General features: G+C 43.1%; 1 protein-coding gene across 1 annotated transcript in view; it reads left to right on the top strand.

Moving 5' to 3' along the window:
• Window positions 1-24720, top strand: part of LOC143283219 (uncharacterized) — a 27694-nt gene extending 2974 nt beyond the window's left edge. Inside the window, exons 3-13 of the mRNA XM_076589395.1 lie at window positions 730-942; window positions 3084-3219; window positions 4367-4464; window positions 5097-5390; window positions 12085-12192; window positions 12845-13030; window positions 15128-15310; window positions 18741-18932; window positions 21506-21769; window positions 23760-23922; window positions 24693-24720. Of these exons, the coding sequence (XP_076445510.1) occupies window positions 730-942; window positions 3084-3219; window positions 4367-4464; window positions 5097-5390; window positions 12085-12192; window positions 12845-13030; window positions 15128-15310; window positions 18741-18932; window positions 21506-21769; window positions 23760-23922; window positions 24693-24720 (1865 nt within the window). The remainder of the gene's footprint in view (window positions 1-729; window positions 943-3083; window positions 3220-4366; window positions 4465-5096; window positions 5391-12084; window positions 12193-12844; window positions 13031-15127; window positions 15311-18740; window positions 18933-21505; window positions 21770-23759; window positions 23923-24692) is intronic.
• Window positions 24721-25866: the final 1146 nt, after the last annotated feature.

Below are 25866 nucleotides of genomic sequence, written 5' to 3' on the forward strand. Positions count from 1 at the left end.
GGCTTTGTTGACCTGAGTGTTGTTGACTTTGTTGACCTGAGTGTTGTTGGCTTTGTTGACCTGAGTGTTGTTGACTTTGTTGACCTGAGTATTGTTGGCTTTGTTGACCTGAGTGTTGTTGGCTTTGTTGACCTGAGTGTTGTTGGCTTTGTTGACCTGAGTGTTGTTGGCTTTGTTGACCTGAGTGTTGTTGACTTTGTTGACCTGAGTGTTGTTATTGTGATTGGATGGTGGTGGTGGTGATGTTGTGAAAGCGTGCATGTGTGTGTGTGTGTGTGTGTGTATGTGTGTGTGTGTGTGTGTGTGTGTGTGTGTGTTTGTACATGTGTAAACGCCTCTGTGTGTGTGTGTGTGTGTGTGTGTGTTTTGTGTGTGTGTGTGTGTGTGTGTGTGTGTGTGTGTGTGTAGTTGTGTACATGCGTGAACGCCTCTGTGTGTGTGTGTGTGTGTGTGTGTGTGTGTGTGTGTTGAAAATAACTTTTGAATGGAAGGAGAGACTGCAAAACAACACCAACAAGAAATCGGGAATCGATACCATTAATTTCTCCTTTCATTGATCGATCGGTCCATCCATCCATCCATCCACCCACCCACCCACCTAACCACACAACCTCCCTTTAAATTCAGTATACGGAAAATAATAATCAAAATCTCCTTGAGCACGCGATGTTTAAAAGGTTTTAAAAGCGATGACATTTCCGCACGACCACGATGTGATCGCAACGACAGCGATCATGATGAAAATGAAACGCATTGCAGATGGGAGCAGAGATGCCTCGGTCTCAAGCGGGTGGATCCAGTACCAGGACAACCTCTATTACTTCCACCCGGGGTACACGACGATGGCAGAAGCCCAGGGGTTCTGCTGGGAGGAGCAGGGGGCTTACCTGCTGTCTGTGGTGAATGAGGCGGAGGATGTGTTCCTCAACTTTACTATCGGCGGTAAGGAACCCCACCGACTGCCTTCGTATCGGCACTGTTACCTTTCGGTTTTCTTTTTGTTTGTATGTCTCGGCTTATATCACAGACTGGGCATAAGTTAACAGTTGGTGCAACAGCAAAGTGAGAGCTGTGTTATGAACGGTTTCGCCGTTGCAATGGGAAATCATTTACATCTTTGGTCTTTCTTGTGAAGGACGATGACTCTCAAACTAGGAGGCAAAATTGCACTGGCTCTTAGTGCTGCAGCCTTGGGGGGGGGGGGGGGGGGGGGGGCTAGTTGGCCTTTGGGAACTATCCCAACGCCAACTGTCCTAAAAACCCTCATGGCCGAGAGAGTGAGGTTGTAACTTAGGCAAGACACTCTCCACTATAATAAATTCTAACCCAGATAGTCGGGACGGCACTTACCTCCTCTGTTGTGAGAGTGGGGGTGTAACTTGGGCAATACGCTCTCCACTATAATCAAATTCTAGCCCAGATAGTCGAGACAGCTGTTACCTCCTCTGTTGTTCTGATAGCCATAGTCGGACACGACTGACTGTCATACATCCATGTCTCGGGTATTTCCTGCACGTGTCTATATTCTGCTTCGCGTACTTACTTCGCAAACTTTGAAGCACGTAGATTTCATCTGTTCACACTGGCGGACAGGATAAGGAGGGGGTGGGGGTGGGAGTGGGGTGGAAGGGAGGGGAGAATCACTAGCCCGTTTTGTGGCTCGGAGGGGTGTTTTGGCTGTTGTAATTTGCACGTAGATTTTCATGCACATTTCTGTGTTTGTACAAAGGTTTTCGTGGAAAATACGCTACGGGCATTGTGTGTACAGGTCTATTCAAGCACACTGATTAACCATACCTTGCATGTTGACTTCAATAATGCATTTGCTGTTTTACGAATACCGTACTTTCATACAGCAAATACATTACTGTATTACAAATATCACACTTTGATCCAACTTTAGATTATAAATATCACACTTTCAAGCAGGACTGTACTACGAATATAATACTTTTGATGCACTTTTGCATGTGTGTGTGTGTGTGTGTGTGTGTGTGTGTGTGTGTGTGTGTGTGTGTGTGTGTGTGTCTGTTTAGCCGCAGAAGCACGGCATCTTATAACGATCCTTAACAGTGTTTTTGTTTTGAACCCCAGCAAATGATTCAAAAGGGACGGTTTCATATGAAACACGCTTCCACGCATCAGGAGAACGCTTCACAGGACGTTCGTTCTTCAAGTCATCCAAAATACTTGCACCCATGGCGAGACTGGTTTTTTAGGGTGGTCGGAGGGTTGGATGGGCTGAGAGATGCACAGATAGAAAAGGGGTAGTTTTTATGAAAAGTAAAACGCTTGTGCTTGCCCTGTTTGTAATTTGGACAAGAAACCGATGTTGATGCTAGCACGACTAATACCTTCACCTTCACCTTTCCCTTAACCCAGCGGAGGGTCGGAGGAGATGCTTTCTGAGGTGCCCCGATGACTAACACCACCATTAATTTAGAAAATAGAAAAAAAAATGATACGCTACTACTACTAGTACTGCTACTGCTTAGTAATGGAGTCTCCCGTCGGACCGACGGACGAGTAGGCAGGCAGGCTTATCTGTCGGTATGCGTCCTCATATAGGAGAAGAGGCCGATTCTGGATGCGCAGCACTTCCCACAGGTGTTGCAAGGGAAAAACGTTCCGACATTAGCCTGGTTGCCTGACCAGCACAGGTGACTTTTTTTCTTCTTTTTTTCTTTTTTTTCTTTAGTGAAGAGGAGTTGTGCAGTCCCTTTCCCACTGTCTCGCCTACCGACGCTCACAGTCCCACAGGTGCAGATACTGCCACGTGTAGGGCGGCCTCAGTGCACAGTTTTCCTGCAGCAGTGCACCCATGTCGCTTCTGTTCAACTTTCTTCTTCTTCTTCTGCGTTCGTGGGCTGCAACTCCCACGTTCACTCGTATGTACACGAGTGGGCTTTTACTTGTATGAGCTTTTTATTTATTTATTTATTTATTTTTTTACCCCGCCATGTAGGCAGCCATACTCCGTTTTCGGGGGTGTGCATGGTGGGTATGTTCTTTTTTTTTTTTTTCTATAACCCGAACGAAAAGCGTGAACTTGTGGTGGATTGCGGGGCTTTGTGGTGTGGCAGGTTCGGCCAGTTACCGTGACAAGAAGTGGCTGGTTGGGTACACCAGCCTGGCCCAGAACAACGTCAGTGGATGGATGTCACCCGATCTGTTTCTGTACCGGCCTGGGGATCTCTTTCTCTGCGATGATGGACAAAGGTATGTGGCACTACTTTCGTGTGTCCTGTCGTGTATTGGTACGCCAGTGGGGTTTCCCACTCACCTATCCATAGCCTTTTCCATACTGCGGCCCGCTGATGCCATATTCCTGTTTTTTGTTGTTGTTTTTTGTGTCATGGGCACGTGGATGGGTTTTAGTGTTTCTATCAACCAGACAACTTTGACAAGGATAACTGGAATTCTGTTTTTTTTATTATTATTTTTTTTTCTTCCAGTTTGCATGTGGAAGGCGTTCTTACATCGCGTGGAGAAAAAATTCCACACTTTACCACCCCTTCCCAAACAATGTCAGATTGGCATCACCGCCCAGTAAAGCCCTATTCCTTTTACTGCTCGACTATGCTTCGCCAGATAGTTTTGTAGTTTGAAACTATACATGAATTCCTTTTTTTTTTTTTTTTTTTTTTTTTTTAGTAGATATTTAGTTCATTTATATGAATGTACAGATGGGTGATAAAAGATGACATACATTCAAAAATGTTTTTCGATAGCTCACAAGATTGCGATCGTCAACGTTATTTGCATATGCGTGAGTGTGTTGTGAAAAAAAATAAAAAAAAAGGATTTTTCGCCCTGATCATGAATATTTTCTCTACACAGTGCATCTAGTTGTATGCTTTTATATTTTTGTCTCGTTCCGTGCAGAAGTTGATAATGAGACTGATTTGTATGTGAGCGCGAAACTCAGTTTCATTCTCATAAAATCTCGGTCTCTTTTCTCCTGTCCTGCGCGCGCGCGCGCGCGCGCGTGTGTATGTGTGTGTGTGTGTGTGTGTGTGTGCGCGCGTGCGTGCGTGCGTGTATATGTGTGCGTGCGTGTGTGTGCATTCGTATGTGTATGTCACTCTGTGTATGTAGATATATGCGTGCGTGCGTGTGTGTGTGTGTCATTCTGCGTGTGCCTGGCTGCGTGCGTGTGTGCGTGCGTGCGTGTGTGTACAGGCTTAACCCCACGCGCTTGCACACAATGTTTTTATCTGTGTGGAGTAAAAAAAAAACAACAACCAAAAACAAACAACAAAAAAAAACCCTTTTGATTGGTCGGTACATGCTTGATACGTCTTGTTCTGTCTACTGCCCTCTTCCCCCCCCCCCCCCCCCAACCCTCCTCCCCTTCCCCGTCCAGCGACTGCTGCGTCACTCTTCGAGCATCCGATGGGCAGTTACAGCTGGTCTACGCCCCTTGCTTCCAGCCTGAGGGCTTCATATGCAAGAGACCCAGAGGTGAGAGTGTATGCAGAGTACAGGATAGTTCCATTGTCTCAAGTCAGTCTGGAGAAATGCCACGCGCGGTGGTGAGCTATACTTGTAATGCACGAGCATCACACCTAGGGTATATTAGTTAATTAACTAATTCTTATATTTATATAGCGCGGAACCTTGTGCAGAGACAAATCAAAGCGCTTTCGCACTAGATATTCAAATTATAAAACTGGGGGAGGGTGCGGGGGGTGGGGGTGGGGGGTGGGTGGAAGGATGCATTGAGGAGATATGAGGTTAGTAATAATGATGATCAGTTTTCTTTTTGGTGGAATGATATATATATATATATATATATATATATATATATATATATATATACATGCATACACACACACACACACACATATATATATATATATATATCTGTGTGTGTGTGATCTCTCTTTGATCTCACCATCAATGGTTTTGTTTTACACTGACAACTTTGATCACAACAATAATGGTTTGTTTCACAATGACAGCTTAGATCACAACAACAATAGGGAGTTGTTGCTTTTGTTGTTTTTCGTTCGTGTTTTGTTTGTTTTTTTGTTTCTTTTTTTTTTTTTTTTTTTTTCTAACACTGACAGCTCTGACCTCTGTCACCTTCACAGCCCAACAGGGATGCTTCACGTTCTCCCAAGCCGTCTCCCAGACCCTGAACCCAGTCCTTGCCGACGATCCGGACATGTCCGCGCTGCTGTGCAGACAGGCTTGCCGTGGAGCACGTGCGGTCGCTGAGGCCTACGTCATCGCCGGCCGGAGCTGTTACTGCCCGGACAGCTTCGACGAGCTGTACTTTCTGCTCGGCTCGGAAAGGGTTAACTACTCGCAGTGTCAGAGCACATGCGTCGGTCACGCTTCGCTGTTCTGCGGAGACGAGGATCGTGCTTTGGTGTACCTGGACGGTGAGTGATAATGTGTGTGTAACCAGGACGGTGGGTGATGTTGTGCGTGTAAACAGGACGGTGAGTGATGTTGTGTGTGTAACCAGGACGGTGAGTGATGTTGTGTGTGTAACCAGGACGGTGAGTGATGTTGTGTGTGTAACCAGGACGGTGAGTGATGTGTGTGTAACCAGGACGGTGAGTGATGTTGTGTGTGTAACCAGGACGGTGAGTGATGGTGTGTGTAACCAGGACGGTGAGTGATGTTGTGTGTGTAACCAGGACGGTGAGTGATGTTGTGTGTGTAACCAGGACGGTGAGTGATGTTGTGTGTGTAACCAGGACGGTGAGTGATGTTGCGTGTGTAACCAGCACGGTGAGTGATGTTACGTGTGTAACCAGGATGGTGAGTGATGTGTGTGTTACCAGGACGGTGAGTGATGCTTTATGTGTGTAACCAGGATGGTGAGTGATGTTGCCTGTGTAACTAGGACGGTGAGTGATGTGTGTGTGTGTGTGTAACCAGGACGGTGGGTGATGATGTGTGTGTAACCAGGACGGTGAGTGATGTGTGTGTTACCAGGACGGTGAGTGATGCTATATGTGTGTAACCAGGACGGTGAGTGATGTTGTGTGTGTAACCAGGACGGTGAGTGATGCTATATGTGTGTAACCAGGACGGTGAGTGATGTGTGTGTAACCAGGACGGTGAGTGATGATGTGTGTGTAATCAGGACGGTGGGTGATGCTGTGTGTGTAACCAGGACGGTGAGTGATGTTCTGTGTGTAACCAGGACGGTGAGTGATGTGTGTGTAACCAGGACGGTGAGTGATGTTCTGTGTGTAACCAGGACGGTGAGTGATGATGTGTGTGTAACCAGGATGGTGGGTGATGTGTGTGTAACGAAAATGGTTAGTGATGTGTGTGTAACCAGGACGGTGAGTGATGTTATGTGTGTAACCAGGACGGTGAGTGATGATGTGTGTGTAACCAGGACGGTGAGTGATGTTGTGTGTGTAACCAAGATGGTTAGTGATGTTATGTGTGTAACCAGGACGGTGAGTGATGTTCTGTGTGTAACCAGGACGGTGAGTGATGTTATGTGTGTAACCAGGACGGTGAGTGATGATGTGTGTGTAACCAGGACGGTGAGTGATGTTGTGTGTGTAACCAAGATGGTTAGTGATGTTATGTGTGTAACCAGGACGGTGGGTGATGTTGTGTGTGTAACCAGGACGGTGAGTGATGTGTGTGTAACCAGGACGGTGAGTGATGTTATGTGTGTAACCAGGACGGTGAGTGATGATGTGTGTGTAACCAGGACGGTGAGTGATGTTGTGTGTGTAACCAAGATGGTTAGTGATGTTATGTGTGTAACCAGGACGGTGAGTGATGTTCTGTGTGTGTAACCAGGACGGTGAGTAATGTGTGTGTAACCAAGATGGTTAGTGATGTGTGTGTAACCAGGACGGTGAGTGATGTTGTGTGTGTGTAACCAGGACGGTGAGTGATGTTGTGTGTGTACCCAGGACGGTGAGTGATGTTATGTGTGTAACCAGGACGGTGAGTGATGTTGTGTGTGTAACCAGGACGGTGAGTGATGTTGTGTGTGTAACCAGGACGGTGAGTTATGATGTGTGTGTAACCAGGACGGTGAGTGATGTTGTGTGTGTAACCAGGACGGTGAGTGATGTTGTGTGTGTAACCAGGACGGTGAGTGATGCTATATGTGTGTAACCAGGACGGTGAGTGATGTTATATGTGTGTAACCAGGATGGTTAGTGATGTTGTGTTTGTTACCAGGATGGTGAGTGATGTTGTGTGTGTAACCAGGATGGTTAGTGATGTTATATGTGTGTAACCAGGACGGTGAGTGATGTGTGTGTGTGTAACCAGGACGGTGAGTGATGTTGCGTGTGTAACCAGGACGGTGAGTGATGTGTGTGTAACCAGGACGGTGAGTGATGTCGCGTGTGTAACCAGGACGATGAGTGATGTTGTGTGTGTAACCAGGATGGTGAGTGATGTGTGTGTGTGTGTAACCAGGACGATGAGTGATGTTCTGTGTGTAACCAGGACGGTGAGTGATGTTGTGTGTGTAACCAGGACGGTGAGTGATGTTCTGTGTGTAACCAGGACGGTGAGTGATGTTCCGTGTGTAACCAAGATGGTTAGTGATTTTATGTGTGTAACCAGGACGGTGAGTGATGTTGTGTGTGTAACCAGGACGGTGAGTGATGTTGTGTGTGTAACCAGGATGGTTAGTGATGTTGTGTGTGTGTAACCAGGACGGTGAGTGATGTTGTGTGTGTAACCAGGACGGTGAGTGATGTTCTGTGTGTGTAACCAGGACGGTGAGTGATGTTGCGTGTGTAACCAAGATGGTTAGTGATGTTGTGTGTGTAACCAGGACGGTGAGTGATGTTGTGTGTGTAACCAAGATGGGTAGTGATGTTATGTGTGTAACCAGGACGGTGAGTGATGTTCTGTGTGTGTAACCAGGACGGTGAGTGATGTTGTGTGTGTAACCAAGATGGTTAGTGATGTTGTGTGTGTAACCAGGACGGTGAGTGATGCTACGTGTGTAACCAGGACGGTGAGTGATGTTGTGTGTGTAACCAGGACGGTGAGTGATGATGTGTGTGTAACCAGGACGGTGATTGATGTTGTGTGTGTAACCAGGACGGTGAGTGATGTTGCGTGTGTAACCAGGACGGTGAGTGATGTTACGTGTGTAACCAGGACGGTGATTGATGTTGTGTGTGTAACCAGGACGGTGAGTGATGTTGTGTGTGTAACCAGGAAGGTGAGTGATGTTGCCTGTGTAACTAGGACGGTGAGTGATGTGTGTGTGTGTGTGTAACCATGACGGTGGGTGATGATGTGTGTGTAACCAGGACGGTGAGTGATGTTCTGTGTGTAACCAGGACGGTGAGTGATGTGTGTGTAACCAGGACGGTGAGTGATGTTGTGTGTGTAACCAGGACGGTGAGTGATGCTATATGTGTGTAACCAGGACGGTGAGTGATGTTCTGTGTGTAACCAGGACGGTGAGTGATGATGTGTGTGTAACCAGGACGGTGGGTGATGTTGTGTGTGTAACCAGGACGGTGAGTGATGTTCTGTGTGTAACCAGGACGGTGAGTGATGTGTGTGTAACCAGGACGGTGAGTGATGTTCTGTGTGTAACCAGGACGGTGAGTGATGATGTGTGTGTAACCAGGACGGTGGGTGATGTGTGTGTAACCAAGATGGTTAGTGATGTGTGTGTAACCAGGACGGTGAGTGATGTTATGTGTGTAACCAGGACGGTGAGTGATGATGTGTGTGTAACCAGGACGGTGAGTGATGTTGTGTGTGTAACCAAGATGGTTAGTGATGTTATGTGTGTAACCAGGACGGTGAGTGATGTTCTGTGTGTAACCAGGACGGTGAGTGATGTTATGTGTGTAACCAGGACGGTGAGTGATGATGTGTGTGTAACCAGGACGGTGAGTGATGTTGTGTGTGTAACCAAGATGGTTAGTGATGTTATGTGTGTAACCAGGACGGTGGGTGATGTTGTGTGTGTAACCAGGACGGTGAGTGATGTGTGTGTAACCAGGACGGTGAGTGATGTTATGTGTGTAACCAGGACGGTGAGTGATGATGTGTGTGTAACCAGGACGGTGAGTGATGTTGTGTGTGTAACCAAGATGGTTAGTGATGTTATGTGTGTAACCAGGACGGTGAGTGATGTTCTGTGTGTGTAACCAGGACGGTGAGTAATGTGTGTGTAACCAGGATGGTGAGTGATGTTGTGTGTGTAACCAGGATGGTTAGTGATGTTGTGTGTGTGTAACCAGGACGGTGAGTGATGTTGTGTGTGTAACCAGGACGGTGAGTGATGTTGCGTGTGTAACCAGGACGGTGAGTGATGTTGTGTGTGTAACCAGGACGGTGAGTGATGTTCTGTGTGTAACCAGGACGGTGAGTGATGATGTGTGTGTAACCAGGACGGTGAGTGATGTTGTGTGTGTAACCAGGACGGTGAGTGATGTTGTGTGTGTAACCAGGACGGTGAGTGATGCTATATGTGTGTAACCAGGACGGTGAGTGATGTTATATGTGTGTAACCAGGATGGTTAGTGATGTTGTGTTTGTTACCAGGATGGTGAGTGATGTTGTGTGTGTAACCAGGATGGTTAGTGATGTTATATGTGTGTAACCAGGACGGTGAGTGATGTGTGTGTGTGTAACCAGGACGGTGAGTGATGTTGCGTGTGTAACCAGGACGGTGAGTGATGTGTGTGTAACCAGGACGGTGAGTGATGTCGCGTGTGTAACCAGGACGATGAGTGATGTTGTGTGTGTAACCAGGATGGTGAGTGATGTGTGTGTGTGTGTAACCAGGACGATGAGTGATGTTCTGTGTGTAACCAGGACGGTGAGTGATGTTGTGTGTGTAACCAGGACGGTGAGTGATGTTCTGTGTGTAACCAGGACGGTGAGTGATGTTCCGTGTGTAACCAAGATGGTTAGTGATTTTATGTGTGTAACCAGGACGGTGAGTGATGTTGTGTGTGTAACCAGGACGGTGAGTGATGTTGTGTGTGTAACCAGGATGGTTAGTGATGTTGTGTGTGTAACCAGGACGGTGAGTGATGTTGTGTGTGTAACCAGGACGGTGAGTGATGCTCTCTGTGTGTAACCAGGATGGTTAGTGATGCTACGTGTGTAACCAGGACGGTGAGTGATGTTGTGTGTGTAACCAGGACGGTGAGTGATGTTGTGTGTGTAACCAAGATGGGTAGTGATGTTATGTGTGTAACCAGGACGGTGAGTGATGTGTGTGTGTGTAACCAGGACGGTGAGTGATGCTCTCTGTGTGTAACCAGGATGGTTAGTGATGTTGTGTGTGTAACCAGGACGGTGAGTGATGTTGTGTGTATAACCAGGACGGTGAGTGATGTTGTGTGTGTAACCAGGACGGTGAGTGATGTGTGTGTAACCAGGACGGTGAGTGATGTTGTGTGTGTAACCAGGACGGTGAGTGATGTTGTGTGTGTAACCAGGACGGTGAGTGATGTTGTGTGTGTAACCAGGACGGTGAGTGATGTGTGTGTAACCAGGACGGTGAGTGATGTTGTGTGTGTAACCAGGACGGTGAGTGATGTTGTGTGTGTAACCAGGACGGTGAGTGATGTGTGTGTAACCAAGGTCGGTGAGTAATGTTACGCATGTCGGGTTTACGTCAGCTAAAAGCATTTAAAGCGTATCAATTTTATATCTGTTATTATTTTCCTGTTGAATGAACTGATTTTCTCGTGAGTTGTTTGTGTAACACAAATCTCCACGTGTGAGTTTATCTTGACTGAGATAATGAAGCATCATGCTTTCTGTTTCAAGCAGGCGCCATTTTCTGTCAGCGTTTTTTTTTTTTTTTTCTCCTTCGCTCCTGTTGGTAATATTTTAAGTGGGTAGCAATTTCTTGCCGTTCTTTTGTTTTTTGTTTTTGTTCCTTGTAGAAAGGTCGTAAGTGGGTGTTCAGTATTTCTTGTCAGGCATTTAGTTTTTCCTCCCGGAGAAATTGTAAATGGCTGTCATTGCTTGTCAGTGTTTTTTTTTTTCCCTTTTCAGAAAGATTGTAAGAGAGTGCTATTTCTTGTCAACTTTTTCCCCCTAGTTAGACTGTAACTATGTATCACCCCCCCCCCCCTTTTTTTTTGGAACGATATATCATTCTTTGTTGACATTTTGTCAGTGACATTGTCATGCGAGCTCGTTTCTTATCACACACACCCTTCCCGCACATACACACACACACACACACACACACTCTCTCTCTCACTCACTCACTCTCTCTCTTTCACTCACTCATACCCAGACAGAAACACTGTGCAGGTGCACGCTCATGTGCTCTCATACACGCACTCGCACGCGCACACACACACACGCACGCACAGACACTGACAGGCACTATCTTCAGCAGAAAACACGAACACAAGAATATTGTATCGATATCTTCTCAAACAAACAAACAAAAAACCGCAAAAACAACAACAAAAAGGAACATCAACATCATCAAGACAAACACAAACATGTCAGAATCAGGGAAGAAGGAAGTACAAGATCAGCACTCTATGTTATAAATGTATTCACAACTCTGTTCCTTCCCATCTCTGTGGTTGCCTTCACCTCTATTCTACAATCGGCTTCGGATTCACTCTGTTTACGCATACCCAGATTCAAACACTCGACTGTTGGCCGCCGTTCTTTCTCTGTCTCTGGACCTTGTAATTGGAATAAACTTCCTCTTTCGCTTCGTCAGGTCTCCACACTCAGCTCTTTCAAGTCTGGCCTTCAAACCCACCTCTTCCCAAAAAATAGCCTCCCTTCCCTGCCTCTTCCTTGTCTTCAGTTTTTTGTTTGTTTCTTTCTTTCTCCAGTTTTAAAGTTATGCATGTATTTGAATGACTGGCGCGAAAGCGCTTTGATTTGTCTCTGCACAAGATTCCGCGCTATATAAATATGATAACAATTATTATTATTAAGGAGGGAAGAAAGAAAGAAAGAAAGAAATAAAAGCAAAGCAAACCGACACTGAAACATCTTACACAGGAATAACAACATACCAGCATAAACGCAGACATTACCCAAATACAGCCACAGTGCACAAATTTTGCCACTGATGAATTAAAAAAAAAAAAGGTTTTGACTGTGTTTATTGTGCAGCAATCGTGTACGACACGGAGAAAGCCACAGGATGCCGGGACATCTTGGACAATGGATTGTACGTTAACACCACTTACAGACTGTACAACGACACTTTCCTCAACTGCTGTGAGTTGTGCCTCACGCTGAGTAGCGGGCATTTTGCTACATGTACCAGTTACAGACACATATACTTCCGCACGTATACGTATGTGCTCGTTTTTTTGTTTATATAATATAATATGATAATATGTATATATATATATATATATATATATATATATATATATATATATTCACACACACACACACACACACACACATTTAGTGTTGATCGTTGTGGCTTGTGTTACTTCTGTTGATTGTGAACATTTCTCCCAACCATTGACACGAAAGGCAAACAGTCGTACATTGCGAATGCACAGCATTGTACAAGTAAACAAGTTTCCTGTAGAACTGAGTTTTAATTGGCCACACACACACACACACACACACACACACACACACTTGTTCATACACACGCACGCACACAGACGGACGCAGAGAGAGAGAGAGAGAGAGAGAGACGCTTTGACCATGAGGTCCTTATGACATGGGTGAATGCGTCATCATACTTTCATTGCATAAGAAAACATTATAATAAACGAATGAAAATAGTGAAAGCAAGATGAGAGAGAGAGAGAGAGATTTCAGACAATCTTTCATTCTGTTTTTAACAGGAACATCCTTTAGCTGTTTTATTTATTTATTCTTTTTTTTTTTTTTAAATCGGGCATTTCAGATAAAGAATGCAGTAGCCTGACAGTGCCTCCCCCAGCCTATCTGAACTCCGAAGACCACATCTATCGCAGCAACATCACCGTCGCTTGTCCCGCGGGAATGCGATTTCCCAGCGGCAAACTGGAAGCCTCCGTTTTCTGCACCGCTGCTGGATGGATAGACGCAGAGCAGAATTTCACCTGTTCTCGTAAGCCCTCGTTATGGCGGATCAGTCCATTAATTTATTGATTTATTCATTCATTTATCTGTTTATTTCTTTTTCTTTCTTTCTTTCTTTTTTATATTCATTCATTCATTCGTTCGTTTATTTATTTATTTATTTATTTGTTTACTCATTTATTTTTTTTTACTCATTTACTTATTTAATCATTTACTTCTTCATTTATTTATAGCGAGTCAGTTTGTACATATTCCCATTCAGACTTCATTTCATCAAAAAAGGTTTTTTCGTCAGAAACATAGATTGATCATATTTTGTCTTGCCCATTGTCTTCACTCGATACTACAAACACAAAATGGCAGACTTGTTTTATCGCTGGTGAAGTTACAAGTCAGAGTAACCCAGTTAAAGTTTCAAGCAAGAATTTTATTTCTATAAACAGAATCTGAAATTCGTATTTATCTGGTTGAAATTGAAAAGATATTCGTGCTGGTCGTGGTTTGAACAAAAAGGCCGACTATTCAATAAAAAGAAAAAAAAAAAGAAAGAAAAAAGGAGACTCACCATTCATCCCTCTCTCATCTCCACTCCAACCTTCTAAACGATAGTGTTCTTGTGAAAATTAATACTATGCCAAAATATCTTCAGTCACCAATTTGTGTGACAGGACATTGAACAAAAATTCCTCCTCCTCATTCATAAACGGTAACACTATGCTACGAAACAGTTTTGTGATAATATTTGAAGGCAGAGCTGTTCGTTCCTGCTGCTTGACATTATCTATGGGCAGTGCCAATCCTAATCCTAAAGACTTTGTTATGAATTTTTGAATGGCATATACTCTCTTTTTACACTCTGTATTAGACGTACTCTGACCCATGATTGACATAAAACCAGCGTTACATATTCTCTTTTCACACTCTGTATTAGATTCCCTTGATTGACATATTTTCTCTTTTTACACTCTGCTTTAGATTCCCTTGAATGACATATATTCTATTTTCACACTCTGCTTTAGATTCCCTTGAATGACATATATTCTATTTTCACACTCTGCTTTAGATTCCCTTGAATGACATATATTCTATTTTCACACTCTGTTTTAGACGCTCTGTGTCCTTTGAATGGCAAATATTCTCTTTTTACACTCTTTTTTTAGAATCCCTTGAATGACATATACTCTCTGTTCTCACTCTGTTTTAGATTCCCTTGAATGGCATATATTCTCTTTTTACACTCTGTTTTAGATGCACTGTGTGCCTTGAATTGGATATAATCCCTTTTTACACACTCTTTTAGATGCACTGTGTACCTTGAATTGGACATATCCTCTTTTTACACTGTCTTTGAGATGCACTGTGTACCTTGAATTGGACATATTCTCTTTTTACACAGTCTTTTAGATGCACTGTGTACCTTGAATTGGACATATCCTCTTTTTACACTGTCTTTGAGATGCACTGTGTACCTTGAATTGGACATATTCTCTTTTTACACAGTCTTTTAGATGCACTGTGTACCTTGAATTGGATATCTCTTTTTACACTGTTTCAGATGCACTGTGTACCTTGAATTGGATATATTCTCTTTTTACACTGTTTCAGATGCACTGTGTACCTTGAATTGGATATATTCTCTTTTTACACTGTTTCAGATGCACTGTGTACCTTGAATCGGACATATCCTCGTTTTACACTCTCTTTTAGATGCACTGTGTACCTTGAATTGGATATATTCTCATTTTACACACTGTTTTAGATGCACTATGTCCCTTGAATCGGACATATCCTCTTTTTGCACTCTGGTTTAGATGCACCGTGTACCTTGAATCGGACATATACTCTTTTTGCACTCTCTTTGAGATGCACTATGTCCCTTGAATTGGATATATTCTCTTTTTACATACTCTGTTTTAGATGCACTATGTCCCTTGAATTGGATATATTCTCTTTTTACACACTCTTTTAGATGCACTGTGTACCTTGAATTGGATATATTCTCATTTTACACACTGTTTTAGATGCACTGTGCCCCTTGAATTGGATATATTCTCTTTTTACACACTCTTTGAGATGCACTATGTACCTTGAATCGGATATATTCTCTTTTTACACTCTGTTCTAGATGCACTGTGTCCCGAGCTTTCCCCGAGAGACGCCAGTGTGAGCACCCCCAACACCAACCTGAGTACGGTGGTAAACGTGACGTGTAACACAGGGTTTGAAACGTCAGAAGGCGCCGACGGCTTCTACACTGTACTCTGCACGGATAGCGGGCACTGGCATCCCGTTCCGACGGACTGTCACAGTATGTTGTGTTCTGTACCTGGTTCTGTGCGTGTATGTCTGTAAGTTTGTCTCGTCTCTCTGTTTGTCCTGGTTTGTTCCTTTTTTTTTCTTTCTTTCTTTTCTTTCTTTCCAAATATTCAGCTAACGACACACCCATCAACTAATATTTGTTTTATTTTTTAAATTATATAATATATAATTTCAGTTGGCGGTTACCCAAAACACACACACACACACACACACACACACACACACACACACACACACACACACACACACACACTTTTGTTGGATCCCTTCTCACGAAGGGATTGTGGGAAATGAACGGGTAGGTCGTTGTGCGAAAAAAAAGGCGCAATGAATATTTATAATGCCATAGAAATTCGTATTCCATATTCATGACAAGAAGGTAATTCTCAACTGGAGAAAACTTACAGGAACCATGTCAATAAACTAAAACAGGAGTCTGACACTGACAGAGAAAATACTGATAATAGCTCGCGCAAAATCGATCACAGCAGCAGAAAGTTCGCCAGTCTAATAAACAGACTACGACTGGGTGCCATAAAAACAAAATATACTTCAATTTTGACTTGCATTTGCGGCGATGAAATCACCCCCGTGTATATCATCCATGAATGTGAACAGTTAAAACCATATTTACCTATGCCATTTACAAAATCTGCAGTTACATTTGCTTCCATTAGAAATGTCTTATGTGATAATCAACATGTGTTTGAAATAGTTCAGAGTTTAATTTGGAGACCAGTTGGCTCTTTGTTGTAATTCTACTGGTTGACTAGTTAGTTTGTTATATTTCGTTTATATTCTTTTTTTTATGCTATTGGAGGAGAGAGGGAAGTCATGATGATTTAAGGCATGGATGGGGTGGGGGAGATGACGGATATTCGTCTAAAATCACAAATGTGGATAGACGTTAAGCAAAAGAACGAACGAACACACACACACACACACACACACACACACACACACACACACACACACACACACACACACACACAAACACACACACACACACGTTTAAAGAAAAAAAAATTGCAGTCAAAAGAACAACAAAAGAAATTCAAATTCTGGGCAGACCATACTGAATGTAATTGATTACACCGTCGACGTGTTTGTGGCATAGTGATATTGATTATTTTAAATCAGAACGCAATTCACCTTTGAGTCGACGACACGATTATTTATAACTTCTTTGCTCGCCATTTTGAAAAAGAAAAAGAAAGGTGAAGAAGAAAAAAAAAAAGTCGATCACTTACTGAATCGTGCAGCATGCGATAGCTAATTTTTGTTCAGAAGCGTCCGAGTGGTTTCAGTCATAGAAAATGACGGGAGTAGGTTAACTCACTCAGTACGGCCAGTCCTCTCTTCTCCTCTACACAGACCCCTCGGGTGTCCAGTGGGTGTCTCAATGACCCAACCTTTAGCTTCCGTCGTCAGAATTGTGGTATTCTTTGTCAACATTCACCTCTTCAGTATAAGAGCCTTCCACTTGCAATATTTTGATGATGGTAATTGGGGTGAAACGCTGTTAACGTCGTCTCTTTCGCCGTTCGTATGGAGAGAGTTAAAAGTTAGACAGATAATGGCTGCATAAGTTGTTCGGGTACTTGTGAAATACCTGTCTGATGCGGCTAATAACCTGATATAAAGGATTGATTACATACAAGATAGCCCAGAGGTACCACCACATTAGACGCAGCCTTTATTAAGTGCAAATCATACCGTCTTTTCCCCTTTTCGTTTCTCAACGTCCATATTCTAAATATATTTCTGTTAATAATTACGATGGTATAATTAATTGCAATGTTTTTAAAAGCGACTATATGAAATGCTTTTATTTGAGAACATATGTTTATTACTCTTGTTTAATCAAGTAATCCGCGTGTGTGGAGTGGGTGGGGGGTGGGTGGGGGGTGCGGGTGTGTGCTGATTGTCTGGTTGCGGTTTTCCGCAGTTCATCTTTATTCTTATCTTATCTGTCTATTATAATCAATGTGCAGTATAGTAGGCTATGTTTATAATTATATTCAAATAATGTTTCTTAATTCTTTCTGTTTTTTTTTAATTTTTATTTAGAATACTAGTTATTACCTGCAGTGTGTGGATGTATGTATGAAACGGTGTATGTGATATTTGTTTTTGTTTTTACATTTGTGTCTTCGTAATATTCGTAAAAGCTGTTGTTGACTTTTACAGTTATGGTCCCCATGTTGTTTACTTGTGTATGTTGTGATAATGCACCTGACCAAATTTCTCCAGTTGGAGATAATAAAGTTATTCTTATTCTTATCTTATCTCAAGTGTATTTTGCTTTTAGCTCCTTTCTTCCTCCATCGCTTTGTCCACGTTCCTCTCTGTCTGTCTGTCTGTCTTTCTCTCTCTCTTTCACTTGGGCGACATAATTTGAAATTTATTCATGTAATGTTATGCTTTTGCATTGAGTGTTTATTTTCCCTTTTCATGAGGGCAGGATGAAAACAAGCCATTTGTGCTTATTCCTTTTTTTCCCCTCAATAAAAAGATTCGTTCGCTCGTTCTCTCTCTGTCTGTCTGTCTGTCTGTCTGTTTCTCACTTCGGTGATGTCTCTGTATGTGCATAAGTATATATATATATATATATATATATATATATATATATGTGTGTGTGTGTGTGTGTGTGTGTTGGGTGGAGAGAGTGTGTGCATGTGTATGGATGTGAATGTGTGAATGCGTTCGTTTTATTACTTTTTACGATGTTAATGATGATGGTGATTATTATTCGTAGTAGTAGCATTAGATGTAGCAGTGTTAACAAAATTATTATTGTTGTGTCGTTATCGTTAATGTTGTTATTGTTGTCACAAGGACAAATTGGAAGACAAGGCGATGCCTAAAATCTTGAGTAATAAAGTTTTTGAATCTCTCTCTTTCTCTCTCTCTCACTCACTGACTCTCTCTCTCTCACTCTCGCTCTCACTCTCTCTCTCACTCACCCTCTCTCACTCTCTCTCACTCTCTCTCTCTCACTCTCTCCCACTCACTGACTCTCTCTCTTTCTGTCTCTCTCTCACTCATTCTCTCTCTCTCTCACTCACTCTCTCTCACTCTCACTCACTCTCTCTTTCTCTCTCTCTCACTCACTCACTCTCTCTCCCCCCTCTCTCTCCCTCTCTCATTCTCTCTCTCTCATTCTCTCTCACTCACTCACTCTCTCTCTCACCCACTCTATTTCTCTCTCTCTCACTCACTCACTCTCTCTCCCCCCTCTCTCTCCCTCTCTCATTCTCTCTCTCTCATTCTCTCTCACTCACTCACTCTCTCTCTCACCCACTCTATTTCTCTCTCTCTCTCACTCACTCTCTCTCTCTCACCCACACTCTCTCTCACTCTCTCTCTCTCCCCCTCTCTCTCCCTCTCTCTCTCTCTCTCACTCTTTCTTTCCACAGGGAAAACCTGTGCCATTCCCCCGGACCTCACAGGACTTCAGAATCCCAACCCCAGTGACGTGACCTTTGGCTTCAGCACCACGCTGACCTTGCTGTGCCAAAGAGGCTGGAACACCGAGACGGGTTCCTCTGTACAGGTTGTCACATGCAACTCTTCCTCCCTGTGGGAACCGGAGCTTCTGTCGTGCTCCGGTAAGCAAGGAGGAAGGAAAGCCGCGCAGACTTCAAACATGTTGTTAAAATAGATGGTGTTGTTAGTGAAAGAATCTGGTATGTTTGAAAAAATTGTATGTAGATGGGGGTGAATTGGTCTTTCAAAAGTGAACTCAATGGTCTATTTTTTTAATACTATTTTGGTTTCTATTTATTTTTGTGGTTTTTAATTAAAACCGCTTCAGTGCCAGGGGGAAAACAGCAGAAAGTGGTGTTTCAGGTCATAAAACATTATCCAAAACAATAAGCCTAAAACTGAGAAAATGGTCTGGAGATATACCACTCTAGACGAACTGTGTGAATTTTCAGCCTTTCGGAGCTATTTCTCTTTTTTTCTGATGACGTCATCAGTGACGTCACTATGCACGTACGTAATACGTTTACGGCAGTCAAGGGGTGAACTGACGGGTTAACAGCCCAGAAATGCCTCCTTCGCAGTCAGTCCTCAGGGCTTTCAGCATCGTGACTTGATTTGATTTGATCGGTCTGCTTTCTCTGTTGTCTTATTGTTGTGGGAGGAGGAAGGTGGCAGAATGGTTAAGACGCTCAGCTGCCAATACAGAGAGTCCGTGAGGGTGTGGGTTCGAATCCCGCTCTCGCCCTTTCTCCTAAGTTTGACTGGAAAATCAAACTGAGCGTCTAGTCTTTCGGATGAGACGATAAACCGAGGTCCCGTGTGCAGCACGCACTTGGCGCACTGAAAAAGAACCCATGGCAACGAGAGTGTTGTCCTCTGGCGAAATTACGTAAAATGAAATCCCCTTTCATAGGTACACAAATATGTAAGCATGCACTCAAGGCCTGACTAAGCGCGTTGGGTTATGCTGCTGGTCAGGCATCTGCTCAACAGATGTGGTATAGCGTGTATGGATTTGTCCGAACGCAGTGACGCCTCCTTGAGAAAGTGAAACTGAAACTGAAACTGTTGTCTTCAGTTTAACGTCTTTCCACTTGAAGTGATATTAGACGGAAAAAAAGTGGGGGTAGGGGCTGTGAGAGGGGGAGGGATAAAAGTGTGTGTATATGTGGAGGGTGAATAGGGAGAGACAACGCTAGGAAAAATGGAAACGTTATAAACGCCAACATCAAACAAAAATAACATCTATAACAAATGTCCTATAGGACTATGCAGCAAACCTTCTGCAATAACAAATAACATATTGGAATTGTTAATAACACATTCAAAAGAACTTTTGGTGAAGTCTGGCAAAAAACATTTTAGATTCTGACATTCGAATATTACATGGTTGCTAGAAATATGTTCTCCACATATGCATCTGACATCTTTGCTGAACTTTGTTAAAAAAGCGTTCAGTTTTATCCTGTTTGATAATGTATGAATCTGCCTTAATCTTATTGAATTACTGTATGTATTTGACTGATTGATAGTTCCCGGTTGTTGAACATTAATTACACTATGGTTTAAAGCTTTGCCGTTTTCCTGGTATAAATCTCTGACTTTGTTCCACGATGTTTTTTCTAGTATTCGATAACCCTTATTGTCTGTCTCTGCCTGTCTGTGACTCACTGTCTTTAGTATTGTAGTTAACATGAGTAATTTGATGCAAAATGCATTCGTCTGTCTCCGTGTCTCGCCAGTAATATAGAAAACATTGATGATTTGATGTGAAATGCATATCTGCCTATCTCCGTGTCTCTTCAGTAGTGTAGTGAACATCAGTTATTTGGTTCAAAGTGCATCTATCTGACTACCTGTTTGTCTTTTCAGTAATTTTTATAGACATCAAGGATTTGATACAAAACGCATCTATCTTTGTGTCTCTTCAGTAATGTAGTAAACATAGATAATTTGATGCAAATTGCGTCTTTTTATCTGCCTCTGTGTCTCTTCAATAATGTTTTTAAGATTGCATTTTTTTTTGTCTGACCCTGTGTCTCTTCAGTACTGTTTTAAACATCGATAATTTGATGCAAAATGTATCTATCTCTTTGCCTCATCAATAAATTTAGTAAAATTCAGTAAACATAAGTAATTTGATGCGAAGTGCATCTGTCTGTCTATCTGCATGTTTATCGCTGTTTCTCGTTCTCACTCATTTATTGTACATTCGCGACAAAGTGTATTCAGAACCAAGAGAAGTAAATGTTAAATGGCTGAATGTGTATGTGTGCGTGATTGAAACCTGATTGAATGACACAGGAAACGAATGATGAGCGCCCAATGGCAGCCGTCAGTCGGCTCTACCCAGGTAGGCAGCTTAGAGCTTGGTCTCCGACCGAGGATAGGCGCTACATAAGTATCCATATCATTCATTCATTCATTCAAGAGAGGCAAAGCATTTACGGCCTAATTCTGAGCCTTACTTAATAAGCCATTCAAATTTCCAGTAAGGACCACAAAACATTCAACATCTCGTCCCATCTGCCTGTCTGTTCCCCCCCCACCCCCCCGAACGTTTAATGTCCACGCGCTGTCATGCCTGTCTAAGCACGCACGTGCAATATGTGCACACTGTGAAAACAAAACACACACACACACACACACACACACACAAACCCGAACCGGCATGGCAATCCCTGTGATCCCGCAGAACAAGTGGTGTGCCGTGGCGACGAGTTCCTCAACGAGAACACGACATGGACGCGCCGTGCCGATATCTCCACGACGTCCCCGCCACTGGGAGAACTGCAAGAGGAGTCCACCACAACCACGCCCGCTCCGCGCCGTGTCCTCGTGGGCGAGCAGGTGGAGGTGGGCTGTCATGGTCACCACCAGTTTGTGGACGGGAGCACCGTGCTGACTGTTGAGTGCCTGGAGGACGGGTTGTTTGACCCCCCGCTGCAGAACTGCACAGGTGTGCTTGTGTGTGTGTGTGTGTGTGTGTGTGTGTGTGTGTGTGTGTGGGCCCTTCCAGTTGGACAACGAAATAAGGGTGTTTTTTGTGTGCTTTGTTTTTTCTACATGATTTGAAGAACAGATACAGGGGTGGCGCAATAGCCGAGTGGTTAAAGCGTTGGAATTTCGATCTGAGGGTCCCGGGTTCGAATCTCGGTAACGGCGTCTGGTGGGTAAAGGGTGTAGATTTATCCGATCTCCCAGGTCAACATAATTGCAGACCTGCTAGTGCCTGAACGCCCTTGTATATACAGCAAGCGGAAGATCAATTACGCACGTGAAAGATCCTGCCATCCATGTCAGTGTTCGGTGGGTTATGGAAGCAAAAACATACCCAGCTTGCATACCCCCGAAAACGGAGTCTGGCTGCCAACATGGCGGTCATACACGTAAAAGCCCACTCGTGTACATAACGAGTGAACGTGGGAGTTGCAGCCCACGAACGAAGAAGAAGGTGAATAAGAACCATAGGCTTTACTGGAAACGAGAGGTCTAGGGTTTCTTGGTGAATGATATCCGTATGAAAAGCATTCAGAAAATAATGTAAAAGAATACTATAAATGTATCAAGATGTTGAGTAATATGCGCCATTGGTAAGTGTCTACATGTGAAGTAAATGATTGATTGTTAACAGTTTTTTGCCTCCGGTAATGGTTACTATTCAATTTACCTTATATCCATTTTGTCATAAGATAGAAAGGTTCCCCCCACTCATATTCACATTATGCATTGATATCTTCGTCATAGTTTGGTTGATTACAAATATGCACACGTAGTGTTTGGAGAAGGAGATAAAGACGTCAGTTTTACAATCACCGACACGAACAGAAAATAGAACACTGGGATTTATTTACAATGTGCCGACACAACCATGATAAGAATACTTATGTGTTGAGTTAAAGGCTTTGTACCTCTGTATGGAGCCACCGTACAAGCTAAGTGACTATAATCAAGATAATATAGTGTTTGTATGTGTGCGAGGTGGGGCCTCTGATTCTCTCTCTCTCTCTCTCTCTCTCTCTGTTGTGTGTGTGTGTGTGTGTGTGTGTGTGTGTGAGAGAGAGAGAGAGAGAGAGAGAGAGAGAGAGAGAGAGAGAGTCTCATATAAAGATAGAAAGATAGATTAGTTTGTATGAAGTGGTATGGAGTATGGTTGCCGACACGCTGGTGTATAAGTGGTCATGCAGGAAGGAAGGCCATTCGTACTAATGAGTGAACGTGAGAGTTGCAGCCCACGAGCGTACTTAAGAATGCGAACTCTTAATTGCTGTGGTCAAAAAAAGAAAAAAACAAAAAAAAAACAAGAGAGGCAAGGCCTTCAAGACTCACTTGTGGCAAATTAAGTCCCCATAGCATTAATTACAGAGTAATTCCCCTTTTTTACTATCTGCACCAAAACGTTTGCAAAATAAATAAAACTTCCATGCTTAGCAAAAGAAGTTCCTGTTTGAACAAAAAATGATAATAATGACTGCTCTTGTTGTTGTGTCAGAATATCAGATCAAAATGCCAAGTTTAGAGAATACAAAAAATATAAATATAACAGTAAATGCAGTTTGCATATAATTAGGCTTCATTTTTTATTTTTTGTGCCCATCCCAGAGGTGCAATATTGTTTTAAACAAGATGACTGGAAAGAACTGAATTTTTCCTATTTTTATGCCTAATTTGGTGTCAACTGACAAAGTATTTGCAGAGAAAATGTCAATGTTAAAGTTTACCACGGACACACACACACACACACACACACAGACAACCGAACACCGGGTTAAAACATAGACTCACTTTGTTTACACAAGTGAGTCAAAAAAGAATAAAAAGATCTCTTTTAAGACTGCACGCACAGACTTAGAATTTGGTGTGTATATACAGGCCGTTGTGAAATAGATATGCGACTAACGGCATTATACATCACAAGTAAACGTCGAATCCAAAATTCGTTATTTCAGCCCCATGCGATCCGTCCGTCTTCACTTTCTCCCACCTGGTGATGGAGAGGACTGGAGATACAACTGTGGCTGACGTCACTTGTTACCATGGTTACCAGTTTCCGAGCGGGAATGCGCACGGACAAGTCACGTGCGTGGATGGGTCTTGGGTCAACGTGACCCAGTATGCGTGTCAGCTGCGTATGTACATGGCTTCTCTGTCTGGGTACAGGGGAGAAAACTGGGAAAGTGGTGAAACAATAGAACTGAATGATTCTTTCTTCGGCATTGGCAGAAAGGCGTTGTGGTGTACTAGGATTACATCTTCAATAAATATTGTAAAAGTATACGATTCATTGTAGGACTGGACGATTGGTAATGAGTTACGATGACACTGAATGACTCAAACTAAATGGATTGAATGTGTGTATGCCTCGGTAATCCATTCCTTTCTTGAAAATAAGTGCGTTAGAAATTCATAAGCTTTTGTGCTGAATAGTTGTCCTCACCAGATTGGGCATTTGTTGAAGTCTAGAAAAGTTAATAAAATTCAAAGTGTTGATTTACTCATTCACCACTAAACTGGATTGTCTACTGTTAATATTCTTTTCACATTTGATATGGGCCGCCTGCTTGGGTGTACTTGGATTATTGTGCATTGACAGTAATTGTAATGATGATCAACGTACCTTCAGAATGGAACACACCATTATGTTACTTTCTTAAGAGCCCATTACTTTTGGTTGCGTGATGAATGTGCTAGCATTGTGCAAGTAAGACATACTTTTATAGTAAAATTTTATATTCATTAAAAGTCTTGATTTGTTCCGTAATTATTATATATTCAAACGGCAACTCAAAAATGATATCGACATCCTAGAAGCATGGATAGAAGAGAAAAGTACAAGAAAATTGAGTGGAATCCCAGCTTCATGTTGGTTACACTGTTCACAGCTTTCTGCACGGAGGTCATCGTGGATAAAGCGACGGTCAACGTGACCTCTGTAGGCAGTGCTTCCATAGTAACGGTCACGTGTCTCCAAGGTCATACATTCGAGAAGAAGATCCTTGAAAAGATTCACATCTGCACAGATGGACTCTGGGAACCTCCAGTGGTTGACTGCAAAGGTAAGGGACTCACTGTATAAGTTGTGATCAGTGTAAAAAGTTTAGTTCTTCGGGGTTAAATGATTTCCGTACATTGCATTACTTAACATCACTGCTTGTTGGTAGTCCAGTATTATTAATCTCAACATCCAAATACAGGCTGAGACGTAGTCACTGCAGGCACTGGCACGAGCAAAATCCATCACAGATTTAGCGACTGATCAATGCAGTGACTAAGGAGGAAGGTGGCAGAATGGTTAAGACGCTCAGCTGCCAATACAGAGAGTCCGTGAGGGTGTGGGTTCGAATCCCGCTCTCGCCCTTTCTCCTAAGTTTGACTGGAAAATCAAACTGAGCGTCTAGTCTTTCGGATGAGACGATAAACCGAGGTCCCGTGTGCAGCACGCACTTGGCGCACTGAAAAAGAACCCATGGCAACGAGAGTGTTGTCCTCTGGCGAAATTACGTAAAATGAAATCCACTTTCATAGGTACACAAATATGTAAGCATGCACTCAAGGCCTGACTAAGCGCGTTGGGTTATGCTGCTGGTCAGGCATCTGCTCAACAGATGTGGTGTAGCGTGTATGGATTTGTCCGAACGCAGTGACGCCTCCTTGAGAAAGTGAAACTGAAACTGAAACTAATGCAGGTGTTAAAGGTGTTTTACAATATATATACAAAGGATAGACATATCATTATGTGACCCCCCCACCCCGCCCCGCATCCCCGCGCCCCCTCAAAAATGCAGTCGAAGCCTGATCAATGCAGGTGCCCAAGGTGATTTACGATATATACAAAGGATGAACATCATTACGTGACCAAAGAAACAAACAAACAAACAAGGAAAAGAAAATGCAGCCCAGGCCTGATCAGTATAGGCGTGAAATGTGTAGTATGGTCTATATTAAGGATATACATATTTTTAATTGACAGAAAAATTGCAATCGAGGCCTGATGTACACAAACTCATTTTCCTTCTTGGTCTGGTAGGATATGTTAAGCACAAGCCTGAAAGATAT

Source organism: Babylonia areolata, chromosome 6, assembly GCF_041734735.1.
Source record: "Babylonia areolata isolate BAREFJ2019XMU chromosome 6, ASM4173473v1, whole genome shotgun sequence".
NCBI classification, from domain to species: domain Eukaryota; kingdom Metazoa; phylum Mollusca; class Gastropoda; order Neogastropoda; family Buccinidae; genus Babylonia; species Babylonia areolata.